General features: G+C 37.7%; 2 protein-coding genes across 2 annotated transcripts; both read right to left on the bottom strand.

Annotated features, from left to right (window-relative positions):
- Positions 1-8,886: 8,886 nt before the first annotated feature.
- On the bottom strand, positions 8,887-9,468 carry LOC122601280. Its single transcript, XM_043774045.1, has 2 exons — positions 9,040-9,468; positions 8,887-8,967 (listed from the first exon to the last, which is right to left on the bottom strand). Exons 1-2 carry the CDS (start codon positions 9,466-9,468, stop codon positions 8,887-8,889), a joined length of 510 nt encoding a protein of 169 aa, XP_043629980.1.
- A 1,272-nt stretch (positions 9,469-10,740) lies between these two features.
- LOC122601279 lies at positions 10,741-13,738 on the bottom strand. The gene is made up of 8 exons (XM_043774044.1): positions 13,040-13,738; positions 12,853-12,946; positions 12,741-12,792; positions 12,320-12,389; positions 12,008-12,214; positions 11,543-11,882; positions 11,210-11,395; positions 10,741-10,799 (listed from the first exon to the last, which is right to left on the bottom strand). The coding sequence occupies exons 1-8, from the start codon at positions 13,736-13,738 to the stop codon at positions 10,741-10,743; spliced, it is 1,707 nt and encodes a 568-aa protein (XP_043629979.1).
- Between the last annotated feature and the right edge of the window lie 500 nt (positions 13,739-14,238).

The raw sequence follows: 14,238 nt of genomic DNA, 5'->3' as shown, positions 1-14,238 counted from the left end.
GGAATTTCTTACGTGCTTCGTTGCAAGGGTTTGGGTTCCATCCGATTATGATCAACTGGATTATGACATGTGTTACATCTGCTTCTTATTCTTTAAGTATAAATGGAAACATCCATGGTTACTCCAAAGGCAAGCGAGGACTACGGCAGGGAGATCCTTTGTCACCTTACTTATTCACACTTATTATGGAGGTTCTAATACTTTTATTGCAGGATAATGTGCAACCTCAGTCCACATTTCGATTTCATAATAAATGTGAAAAATAGAAGATTATTAATCTGTGCTTTGCCGATGACCTATTCATTTTTGCTCGGGGTGATGTTAATTCTGCTCGATGTGTTATAGAGGTTTTGAATGTGTTTAAGGAGATGTCGGGACTCATTCCAAGCATGCCAAAAAGTACTATATTCTTTTGTAATGTCCCTTCTCATATTAAGACTGCCATACTTAATATAATGCCTTTTGTGGAAGGATCGCTCCCTGTGAGATATCTAGGTGTTCCACTCATCTCCTCTCGACTACTCTATAAGGACTGTAAGGTTTTGGTTGAGAAAATGAAGGCTCGAATTACTGATTGGCGCAATAAAACATTATCTTTTGCTGGTAGATTGCAACTTATTGGGTCAGTATTATCCTCTTTTCACATGTATTGGGCTTCTGTCTTTATTCTTCCAGCTCGAATAATTAAGGATCTTGAAAAATTAATGCGAGCATTTCTTTGGTGTCAAGGACCAATGAAAAAAGGGAAAGCCAAAGTCTCTTGGAAATCTGTTTGTTTACCTAAAATGGAGGGTGGGCTGGGAATTAGACGGATTAAAGTAGTTAATAAGGCATTAATGGCTAAACATATTTTGGAGTATTCTTAACCACCGTGAATCATTAGGGGTTCAATGGATTCATTCGTATAGGATAAAGAATCGCAATTTTTGGGATGTATTGTAGTTGGGGTTGGAGGAAAATCCTATCTCTATGAGCTGAAATTCAGCCATTTATCTGGTATATTGTGCGAAATGGCAAAGACACCTCTGCTTGGTTTGACATGTGGTCAAATGAATGCCCATTGAACAAGATAATCACGCCTAGGCAGATTAAACAAGCAGGTTTCTCTCTTCAAGATAAAATATACGATGTTGTAAGAGATGGTAATTGGTTGTGGCCTGTTGCTTGGTATGATTTGTTCCCAGTTTTATTAAACATTGCTTCATAAGGACTCAATTACTTGGAAAAATCTAGATGGTAGTCAGGTACCGTTTTCTTCTCATGAAGTTTGTGAAGCTCTTAGGGACCGACAAGGTCAAATTGAGTGGGCCCCTATAGTCTGGTTCTCGCAATGTATCCCAAGGCATGCCTTTTTCCTATGGCTTGTTATGGGAAGAAAATTAAAAACCCATGATAAGATGAAGCAGTGGGATGCTGGTGGGAATACTAATATTAACCTCTTATGTTGCTCTTTATGTAAATCAGGTCCTGATTCACATGAGCATTTGTTCTTTGAATGTAAGTACTCGCTATAGGTTTGGAACTCTGTTAAGCAGATGGCTGGAATGCATCATATATCTGCTAAATGGGATGATGTGGTTGCGTGCCTTCTTCCCAGGGCACGCTCAAATTCAGCAAAAAATGTCATTGGCAAATTGTTTGTAGCTGCTTCCGTTTACTTTGTGTGGCAGGAGCGAAATAACAGGATGTTTTCTTCTAAAGTTAGATCAGCTACTCATCTTAAAGATGTTATTGTTTCTACAGGTCGATTGAAGATGGCTACATTGAACTTCAGGAATACAAATTAAGTAAAGCACTTGTTGGATGGATGGCGACTACCTACTCAGCTACTAGTCATCTAGTTAATTTGTTTTACGTCTAGTGCCTAGTGTTTATGTTTCTCTTGTTTGCTTATGCTTGTTTTAAATTTGCTTGGCATGTCAAGCATATGAACTAATGTGACACCTAGTCGCATTACTTGTATTTTTTTGAGTGGTTATTAATTTAAAATCTCATCGGGGTAACCTTTTAATATTACAAAGAGAGATAGGCCGAAAATTAATGACTGTAGAAGGAGCCGCAACCTTAGGAACAAGTGCAATGTTTGTATGATTGAGTTCTTTAAGAAGTTTCCCAGAAAGAAAGAAATCTTGAACCACCATAGTGATATCCTTGCCAATGATACCCCAAGCACTCTTAAAGAATGCAGCAGAATAACCATCAGGACCTGGTGATTTATCATCACCCATAGAGAAAACAACCTGTTTCACTTCTTCATCTGTAACTTCAGAAATCATGGACATTGCCTGTTGGGCAGTGATGGCCTCCGAAATAAGTCCATGAATTTCCAAAGGAATCACAGTACCTGCCTTGCCAATAAAATTCATATAATGGTTGACAAAGACATTATAGACCTCATTACCTTCCACCAATCTGCCATTCGAGTCAAGAACATGAGTGATGTGTTTCTGAGTTGTACGAGACTTAACAACTCTATGAAAATAGGCCGAATTCGAATCACCAACACGTAACCATTCAATCTTAGATTTTTTTTCCAGAAATCTTTCTTCTTCAATAACAGCATCATTATAAGTTTGGAGGTAAGTTGCTTCCTCCTCTCGAAGAGTAGCATTGTGTGGATCGTTATCAAGAGCTACTTGTACAGCCTCAAGCTTAGTACGTAGATTTATAACATTTGTATGGAGGTTACCTTTATCCACAAGCATTTTCCGAAGTGGCTTTTTTAAAAGCTTCAGCTTTTGTACCAGAATATTCATTTTAAAGCCTTCAATATGTTCATTCCATCCTTGTTGCACCACTTCCTGAAACTTCTTATCAAAAACAAGCAGATTAGCAAATTTAAATGGTTTGGGTTTGAACTTGGTTTTTGTGGGAAGCTTGAGACTCGTGGGAGTATGATCAGAGGTAAGATAAGGTTTAAATATAGCCGTAGCACCAACAAAATCTTGCTGAAAAACAAAGTTAGCCATAATTCTATCTATCTTCCTTAGTACACCATTAGAGCCACTAGGTTTTTGATTCCATGTAAAATTCAGCCCCAATCTATTAACATCCACAAGACCAAGATTTTCAATACAATCATGAAATTCTCGCGTAGATCATACCCGAGGCTCCAGCAGTAGTATCACATGTACTAAGGGTAGCATTAAAGTCGCCCAGAATACACCAAGCTTTACCCGAAACAAAGAGTTTATGCCGAGAAAGGCTATTCCGTAAAGCACGACGATCAATATAGTAGTTATGAGCATATACAAATGAAGCCATGAACATCTTATTATCATCTTTGAGGCGAATCTGGGTATGGATAACTTGATCAGTTTGAGACAAAACCATCACATCCACAGTACCCGAATTCCAGCCAACAAGAATACAAGTACCTTTATTACACAAATTATAGTTCGAGATCCAACTCTAATTAGAAAACACTTTAGAACTAACAGAAGAAAGATTACTATACGATAGGTGGGACTCTAAAATAGCACAAATAGCAAGAGAATTTTCTGAGATAAACTGTCGAACCAGTTTTTGTTTTGAGGATTGGTTCAGCCCTCATACATTCCATGAAGCAATATTAACCATTGGAAATCTCCTTACCGGGAGTGCTTGCCCCCTCAGAAATTAAAGAATCAACCATGTTGGAAGTCGTTTCATCAAAAACGACTTCATCCTCATCCAAATCCATGCCAAATCCAGTATCATTCATCTTTTTGAGCTCACCTTCAGTATCATCCAAATCAGCCAAGGAACTATATTGATTACTGATATTGACAGTGCCCTTACTATGAGAAGTAGACGCTATATTTGAACCTATCTTACCATCATGTGTCCCTTCATTCTTTTCCTTGAGAACTTCTTTCTGTTTCCCATTGTTTCCCTGATTTGAAGTCCCCTTTGTTTGTCTTTCATGATACACACTCTTTTGTTTTGGTTTATTCATACAAAATCCATCAGCCGACCAACTCTTTTTTTGATCATCTTGCCTTTCGACCTTTTGCGTTTCACAGTAATAAAACCATCGTCCTCATATTTGCCTTGCCCTTTTGGAATCTCCTTTTTCGTTTTAACCGCAAGGAGACATAATTTAGTGTCATGTCCAAGAATCTTACAGTGAGAACAATGAGGGGGCTGCCATTCATACTCAACAGTAACTACATGTTTTGTAATGCAATCTTACAGTGAGAACAATAAGGGGGCTGCCATTCATACTCAACAGTAACTACATGTTTTGTAATGCAATCATATTAATTAACAAAGAGAGAATCAAAACGTGTATCTTTGCGCAAAGCTTCCAATAATATTAATAATAAGATTATTATTATTCGTTAGGGTTTAAAGTAAAACCCTTTACGATCGCACACTAGACACCCCTATACCGTATGCTAGTATCCAAAACACGATCAATAACTCTTTGTTTCTATCCCTAAATGTCGAAACCCTTGCAAAACCGAAAACCCCTTTTTTCTTGCCTTGGCCGATCAAACAAAGAGAGAAGAGAGGAGAGATTTTCTCAATTGATTATATTGTGAATGTGTGTGAAAACCTTTGGAATTAGCCCTCTATTTATAGGCTAATATGTAATGGTTTTAGACTTGGCGACCTAGTAATCCTAAAGGCTAATTAGGTAAAGGGATACCCCGCTTAAACTTTCATTCCAACAAACAACATATAACAGTTTACATCAAGTAACATGGTAGTGTACCATGTTAGGTCCTCGTATAACATGCCATACAAGGTTAAACAAGCAAAATGCATTACAAAATAAACCAAACAAAGCAATAGCGCCTACAAGAAAATTAATTAAATCAAACAGATGACTAAATCATAAGACTTTGTGGGAGCTTCCACTTAGCGAGTAGATTTCTAGTCTTGTCACTTCCTTTGACCTTCATAGATGCGAGCTTGAGCCGAACTGAATTCAAAATGATGTTCTTGAGTATCTCTGGAGGTCTCGTAATATGACCAAACATACGAGCTTAGGCACTCCATCCAATGCCGCCATGCTTTGTACTAACGACCAAACTTGTGCAGAATATGGACACTCAAAAAATAGATGATCATGTGAGTCAGGACCTATTTTACACAAGGAACAAACAACCAAGTTAAGATTAACAGCCCCCCCCCCCCCCACATTCCATAATTATGAACATAGATCAATGTCATTTCATAATTTAACGTTTCTATTTCTCATTTCTATAATTAATCAAGATTACCAAATTAATCAAGACATCCTCTTGAGTTCATTTGGGTATGCGCATACAAACATCTTAACTAATCAATGAGGGTGCCAAATGGTATCATACTTCAGTTGCAGATTGAAGGAACAAATCCTATATTGCCTACACGTGTTAGTCATGTCGTTTCACTACATTTCTGAAAATAGCCCTTTACTATCTTGTTCAGGTTAGTTAGAACTATATCAAGAAAATGCAATCCACACATGCATAACCTGCTTGTATCTCAAGTCTAAGGATAAATAAAGTAACCATTTCACGAATTTCACTTAATGACACCGATCCATAAAATGAAAATTCGTTAAGTGGGATAAGTCTGGTATCCATAAAATGAAAATATTCCCTTAAATATTTTCACCAATCTCTCACATTTGCCTTAGTTTAATATTCCCATATAGTTAATCGACAATGGACGTTTTAGAATACTTTAAAATATTCAAGGACTTAAACATGCAAATATAGGACACAATTATTATAAAATGGAAACATTCATACCAAGTATAAAATTCATTTATTAAAATAACAATTGTTTAACATCCGTTATCCAAATACCAATCACAGATTTACATGATATAACTAGCAAAATTTTATGACCTATGTCTTCGGCATGCTTATTGAGCTTTTATTTTGACAAAGCCTTGGTAAAAGGATCTGTTAAGTTACAATCTGTGTGAACTTTGAGTAATTTGATTTCACGCGATTCGATTTGTTCACGAACATAGTGATATCTTCTCTGGTAATGTCTGGCACCTTTCTGAACTCCTGGTTCATTGGCAATGATAATTGCTCCTGAATTATCATAGTACAGATCCATAGGTGAGTTATTTGAGGGCATCATATCAAGCCCAGAAATAAACTTTCTGGTCCAGACACCTTCCATGGCGGCATCTGAGGCAGCTACATACTCAGACTCTGTAGCAGACATAGCAACTGTAGATTGTTTTTTGCTCTTCTAATCTACTGCACCCTTATTTAATACAAAGACATATCCTGACTGAGATTTTGTATCATCTTTATCAGTCTGAAATCTAACATCACAGTATCCAGTTACTTTCAGCTCTGCATTGGGATTTCCTCCATACACCAAGAATAATTCTTTAGTAGCACGCATGTACTTAAGAATATTCTTTACAGCAGTCTAATGATCCTCTCCAGGATTTTGCTGATAGCGGCTAACAATATTTTGCGCGAACACAACATCAGGTCTAGTGCATCTTACCGCATACATGATAGATCCCACAGCTGAAGCATAAGGAATTCTTTTCATACGCTCCACCTGCTCAGGTGTAGAAGTACCGTTCTTGCTAGATAAATATAGTCCTTTTTACATCGGTATAAAACCATGCTTAGAATTTTCCATCTTGAATCGCTTCAAGATCTTATCTATATAAGCACTTTGACTTAATCCAATCAACCGTTTACTTCTATCTTTATAGATCTTGATTTAACATCCTTCAACATTAGGATGTGATTTCCAATTATCAATATGTCATCTACATACACGACATGGAAAGTAACATTACTCCCACTAGCTTTGCGATATACACATGGCTCATCAGGATTTTGAGGAAAACCAAACTTTTTGATCTCCTCATCAAACCTTTTATTCCAACTCCTTGATGCTTGCTTCAATCCATAAATGGACCTTTGAAGTTTGCACACTTTGTTGGGATGTTTCAGATCAACAAAACCTTCTGGTTGTACCATATAGACTTCCTCGTCTAGAAAAACCATTCAAGAAAGCGTTTTTGACATCCATTTGCCATATCTCATAGTCATAGTACGTTACTATGGCTAAGATGATCCTAATAGCTCTAATGTCCGCAACGGGAGAAAAGGTCTCCTCATAATCAACTCCATAAAGTTGAGTATGTCCTTTCGCCACAAGACGAGCTTTATAGGTGTGTACATTTCCATCCATGTCGGTCTTCTTCTTGAAGATGTGTTACACCCAACGGTTCTACCATTTTGTGGAATATCAACCAAGCTCCAGACTTGATTATCTTTTATGGATTTCATTTCCACATTCGCAACTTCAAGCCATTTGTCAGATTCCGTATCTGATAATGCTTCTTTGAAATTAGGAGGTTCTTTTAAGTCTCCTAATACATTTTCTTCATATTCAACCATAAGATTTAATCTTTCACGAGCACGTATTGTCCTTGAGGACCTACGAAGTGGAATCGCTTCATCTTCAACTTGAAGTTCATCTATAGCTTCGTCTCTTTGAACACCCCCCCTAGTTGATGATTGATAGTATTTTCAGAAGTTGATACATCTTCTTGAGTCTCATCAAGTTCAAAAATCCTCCCACTATCTTCTTGAGATATGAGTTTCCTTTGGGTAACCTAAAAAGATGCACTTAACAGATCAAGATTCAAGTTTGTCAGGTGTATCTCGTTTCACAAGTGCCTAACGTCCCCAGACCTTTAAGTAAGACAATTTGGGAACACTCACACTCCGCAAATCATGCGGTGTCTTGTCAACCTTCTTGGTTGGAACCATATTGAGAATGGGAACAACAGTCTCCAGGGCATAATCCCAAAACGGAAAAGGAAGAGTTGTATTGTCACACCCCACCTTAAGCAAAATCGTGGGATATGACGAAAAGACATAACATAGCACATGGAATTTATAATATTGTTATACTAAATGAAATCCAAATAAATGTAATTCCCACAAGCTGGATAAGTCTTAGGCAATGCCCCAAATAGCAAATGATGTAGCAAATAGCAAATAGAATACAATGTTCAAATGCAACTACGAGTCCATGAAGGATCCCTTTATTAGTCTTCCTAAAGTCCTTATGCTTAGTCTCCTTAAGCATTGTTATTATCTAAAAATGAATGCTCGAAAATGTCAACATGATGTTGGTAAGTTCGTAGGTTTTGAAGTAATACATATGAATTTGTTGTGCATGATATAAGTAGTTTGGACAATTGTGTAAATATAAACATGTAGCAGCATATATGCATACCAAATACTCAATGCCATCATAGTTTTCCAACAACACAATCTCATCACTGTTTGCCAACAACTCAATCACATCACTGTTTCCCAACAACTCAATCACATCATTGTTTCCCAACAACTCAATCACACATTGCCTACCAACAAACTACCAGCTGGAGTATAAAGTTGGCTAATTGTTATCACTGTTATCCATTGTCACCAATTATCTTCAATAGATATCGACAGACATCTATTGCATCATTATAATGTACACTAGCAAAGCTTTTTTTTCGGTAAAAGGTCGTCACCCCTGGTTATAATATATAATCAATAAAGAACAGGCAATCTAGCTGAAATGCTAGACTGACTTTACAAAGTACATGCATATTCGTGCAATGACCAAAAACAAAAGAGTTAACACACTACCTCACGTACATCAAACACTATGGAACAAAGAAAAATGAAAACAATTAAACATTGGAAGATCCCACGCAGTTCTCAACTCCTCCACACGTCTAGACTTCTTGAACCTGAATGTAAATAGCTTTAACCTCACAGTAGCAAGAATTGCAGCCCCTAGTTGATCATGAGGACGCTTCTTCCTAGCGTACAATCTTTTATTTCTTTCCCCCCATAAAAAGTAAACACAAGCAGCTAAACATAGCTTTGTAACCACACTTTTGAACGAATCTCTATGTGTAAACTAAATAACATCAGAGACAATGTTATCCCAATTCTTTGAAGACGTCAAAAAGTTAGCCTTAGCCCTAACAATATCCCATACCTGCGAAGTATATGCACACTCAAAGAAAAGGTGAGCATGAAAATCAGGTCGTGATTAGCATAATGGACATACAATGACATCAATCATCGAGGAGTAATCCCATGCTTGGAGAAGATCTTGAGTTTTAAGCTTCTCCTTAACAACCAACCATAAAATCAACGCATGTTTAGGAATACATTGGCTAAACCATTCCATACGAAACCATGGCACCTTATCAGCCCTGGATCGAATATCTTCCCACGCTACCGAGACTGAAAATTCAGCCACCTTAGCCAATCTGTTCCACCGCAACACCTCATTTTTTTTTTCCAAATCAAGAACAGGGAGATTTGGTATAACACAATGAGAGTTCCAATTAGAAGGCCACACCCAATTTCCATCAGCTATAACATCTTTCACTGTTGACTGTAGAATGAAACCCGCTCTTGAGATAACTCTTGGAGAGAACATATTGATCAGAGGACCAGTCTCACACCAACTATGAAACCAAGCAAAAGTCATATCTCCATTACCAATCTTAGACCAAAAAAACTTTCTTACCACTTGACGAATTTCAAAGATTTTCCGCCAACTCCAAGAAACGTTGCCTTTCAATTGAAACTCCCAAAAACTCTTCCCCTTCAATTTGTAAGTGTGAATCCACCTAACCCAAACCCTATTTCTCTCTACCCTAATGGCGATCGTCCTTTCTCTTCCCATGGAAATCTTCTCGACCTGCCCTAATTGATCTTGTTAATGTGTCCCTCTCCTTGGTTCTCGAATCAAGTGATGTGCATGATAGAGATCCGTCTAAGGTTTTTTGATTAATTGTCACTCGTTTCTTTTTTTTTCCAGCCGTAATCCCAGGGTGGCCGTCCTATTTCGGGTAAAAATGAGGCCGATGGTACTGAATCAGAGGATAATGGAGGTGATGATAAGGGTCGTACACTCTCACCTACTAAATCAGAGGCCTTTGATGTTGCGTTTCAAATTAATGATGATAATATCGATGGTATTAATGTCATTGGACAAACTTCTGAAGGCAAGGCAGATACTGTAATTCTAGATATTCGTAATGATAAACCTGTTGGGGCTAGAACATCAGTATCATCTAAAGAGCAGCCAGTTGTGTATCCTGCAAAATCTGATGTGTTTAAGGAGTGTCCATTCTCCCTCTTTTCGACTCCTGTGGAGGAAGACGATGAAGAATTTGTTGATTTTCAATCTGGAAACAACAATAAAAGCGCCAATGTGCAAATACCTCAAATGTCTGGAAAAAAGCAGGTTGGTTTTGAAACAGAAAAGATGAACGAGGTACCTTTTTTTTTTGGTTAAAGGGGATTTTAAACCCCGGTAAGCTTTTATATCACCCAAAAACAGTTAATACAAGTAGTATGACAGAGTATCACACTAATTTATACATACGACAACCCCGTATGTATGTGCAACAAGCTACAAAAAATTAGCAAAATCAGAAACCTATAACAAGAAACTAGTTAATAATTCTATCAATTATTGGATTTTAACATCATGCACAACTATGAGCCTGGAAGCTTCCAACGATCAAGTATACTCAGCCCTCTCGTCTTCCTCTTGAATTTCATGGTGACCAGTTTGAGCCGCACCGTTGTAACAATAATATCCCGTAGCTGAGCAACGGGTCTTTCATTTTTGGTGAATAATCTGTTGTTTCTCTCCTGCCATACAAAATAAGCTGTAGCAGATACAAGAAGTTTTCCAATTACTATTCTCGCATTATTTTGGTGTCCCTAAATGAGCAAACAATCAACAATGTCATCCCATTTGCATGAAACGTGCTGCATCATAGCAAGAGGCTTTACCAAGTTCCACACCTGCAACGCATAAACACTTACAAATAAATTTGTTCGTGAGAATCAGGCCCACCTCTGCAAAGTGGACAGCAAATCAAATTCAAGTTAATCGTGCCACTGACATCCCATTGCCTGAGCTTATCTTGAGTCTTCCATTTCCTTTTCATAATTAACCAGACTAAGAAGGAATGCCTAGGAATGCAATGGGGGAACCACACCATTTCAACCCAAGGGATTTTTTGTTGTTGAGTTCTAACACAGTCCCATGTAACAGCTACTGAGTACACCACCTCTGCCCCCTTATCTTTCTAGAAAATAACGTCTTGCGAATTTGGATGAATGGTAGGTGGTTTAATATTGATAAGTACCGGAAACAAATCATACCAAGTTGTAGGCCAAATCCAGTTACCATTATTAATCAGCTCACTAACTCAGGCATTCCTTTTTAAATCCAGCTCGTATAATCTCTCTATTTGATATGTAGTTACACAAAGGACCAATATCTAACCTAAAATCAAACCATGCTGAAGTAGTGTCTCCATTCCCAATTCGGTATTTAATATGAGGTCTAATGAAGTCTCTTAACAATAAGATTTTCCTCCATCCCCAAGAACAACCTGCACATAAAGGTATATCCCAAAAATTTTGTCTTTTAAGCTTGTTGGAATAAATCCAATTCACCCATAGAGAACGTCTTTTGTTAATTATACTCCAAATATGTGACGTCATTAAGGCCTTATTAACATCACGAATATGTCTAATACCTAGTCCCCTCTCATATTTTGGAAGACAACAGTCTTTCCAAGCCACTTTCGCTTTTCCTTTTGCCATGGGGCCTTGGCACCAAAGAAAACCACGCATCATCTTCTCAAGCTCATGAAGAATACTAATCGGAAGAATAAAAATTGACGCCCAATAGATGTGCATCGAACATAAGAAAGAATTAATGAGTTGTAACCTTCCTGCGAAAGAAAGCGACTTGTTTTTCCAATGAGTGATCATAGCTTGCATCCTTTCTAATAGAACCTTGCAATCCTTATACACCAAACGTGATGAAATCAATGGAACTCCGAGATACCTAATGGGCAGTGACCCTTCTTCAAACTGCATCAAGTTAAGGATAGCCAGTTTGACGTAATCAGGTACATTACAAAAAAAAACTGTACTCTTTGCTAGACTCGGTGTCAACCCCGAAGCTTTATTAAATAACTTCAAGCCCTCATTAGTACTTTGGCAGATGCAAGGTCACCCCTAGCAAAGAGGAAAAGATCATTTACAAAACAAAGGTTAATAATTTGCTCCTCTTTGCATTGGTTATAAAAGCTGAAGTGAGGAGATTCTCTGACCAATTTCTGCAAGATTAATGTTAATACTTCCATAACAAGAGCAAAGAGATACGGTGACATGGGATCACCCTGTCTTAAACCCCTTTTGCCCTTGAAAAAACCATGGATATTACCGTTTATGCTTAAAGGAAACGAAGCACTAGTGACACATGTAATAATCCAATTCACCATAGTGGAGTGAAAACCGAAACCAACCAGAATCACCCTCAAAAATTCCCAATCAACCTTATCGTATGCCTTCTGAATATCAACTTTGAAAGCACACCTGGGGGGTCCATAATCTCTATAAATAATTATGCATAAGCTCTTGAGTAAGTAAGATATTGTCAGAAATTCGCCTACCAGGTATGAACGCTGATTGGTTGATATCCACAATATCTTCTGACCCGTCCATGATTCTAGTTGTAATTATTTTGCTAATACATTTGTATATAACATTACAGCACGAAATAGGTCTATAATCAGAAACAAAACCAGGAGTGGGTACCTTAGGAATCAGGGCCAGAAACGTATGATTTATTTCATTCACAATCCGTCCCGTCTTGAAAAAATAATGGACAGCATGACAAACCTCCTTTCCAACTATATCCCAAGTTTTTTTGAAAAACCATCTGGCCCCGGAGCTTTATTATCATCAACAGAAAACATGGCTTCTTTAATTTCATCATCTGTTACCACACGAACCATATTAATTACTTTTTGGTAACTAATCTGTTTTGATAAAATACCTTCCGACTCAAACTCCATCCCTGGTCCAGCAACCCCTAGAAAGTTTGAGTAATGAGTCACAAGAGCATTAGGCACATCACTTCCTTCATATTCCTAGCCATGGATATCAGTAATCTTCTCAATCCTGCTTCGATGTTGTTTAGCTTTTAAAGAGTTGTGAAAATACTTGGAGTTAGCATCACCAACCTCGAGCCATTCAATCTTAGCTTTTTTCTTTAAAAATCTTTCTTCATCAAGAGTTGTTTCTTTGAATTTGTTTAAAATGTCAACCTCCTGATTTCTAAGAGTTTCGTCTCCCGGTTCCATGTTTATAGCTTTTTGGATTTTATCAAGCTCCTCTCTAAGTTTGGAGACCCGATTATGAAGGTTCCCCTGTTTAAATAAGAGACTTCTTATAGGGTGTTTTAAGCTTCTAAGCTTTCTGACCACCCTATACATTTTGCAGCCATCAATACTTTTATTCCAATGGGCTTGCACCATATCCTTGAACTCGTCCTTATGCACTAGAAAATTAGGAAATTTGAAAGGCTTCGGCCGATCTCTAGAAACATTTGGGATTTCCAGAATACACAGAGAGTAGTCAGATATTCTATAAGGTTGAAAAACCGCATGTGCAGCTAAAAACGCACGAACAAACTGGATATTACCCATAACTCTATCAATTTTTTTCAGAATTCCCGTCCCATTCTTAGGTTTCTGAGTCCAAGTGTAGTGAAATCTTGAACAATTTATATCTATCATCTCAATGTCTTCAACACGTTGCTTGAACTGACGCATTCCAATGCTAATGTTCGAAGACCCGAAACTGCTATCTTCTAGATTTAGTGCTGAATTAGAATCCCCAAGCAGCACCCAAGGGTTATCCCTTACAAATGCTTTATGCATAACTAAGTTGCTCCATAGGTCAGCTCGTCTTTTGTAATGGTTATGAGCATAAATAAACGAGCAAAAGAAAGATTTTTTGTCAAGTTTATATATAAGCTGGGTATGCAATACTTGATCCATCTGGTCAAGTACCATAACATCTACTATCTCAGCGTTCCATCCCAAGATAATCTGTGTGCCCTTTTCACAAGAGTTTCCATTTGACGTCCAGTCCCAGCATCTGAACACCTTCTTACATACATCAAACAGTTTCGAAACATCAACATGTGACTCGGAGACAGCACACACATTTAAATGATTCTCATTAACCACCAGTCGAACCTCCTTTTGTTTCAGGGGGCGGTTCAACCCCCTTATGTTCCATGAGGTTATACTACCCATTTAAACCAGTTTCACCGAGAGTGCATGCCCCCTCAGACCGATTCTTTTCATGAGTGTTCTTTTTCATATATTCATCAAATTTATTATAGGTCTCCTCAACTTCATCCTCTTCAAGTTCT

This window comes from Erigeron canadensis, chromosome 5 (assembly GCF_010389155.1).
Source record: "Erigeron canadensis isolate Cc75 chromosome 5, C_canadensis_v1, whole genome shotgun sequence".
Lineage (NCBI taxonomy): Eukaryota > Viridiplantae > Streptophyta > Magnoliopsida > Asterales > Asteraceae > Erigeron > Erigeron canadensis.
Note: the sequence above shows the minus strand (reverse complement) of the source record. Positions and strands in the feature narration are given on the sequence as shown.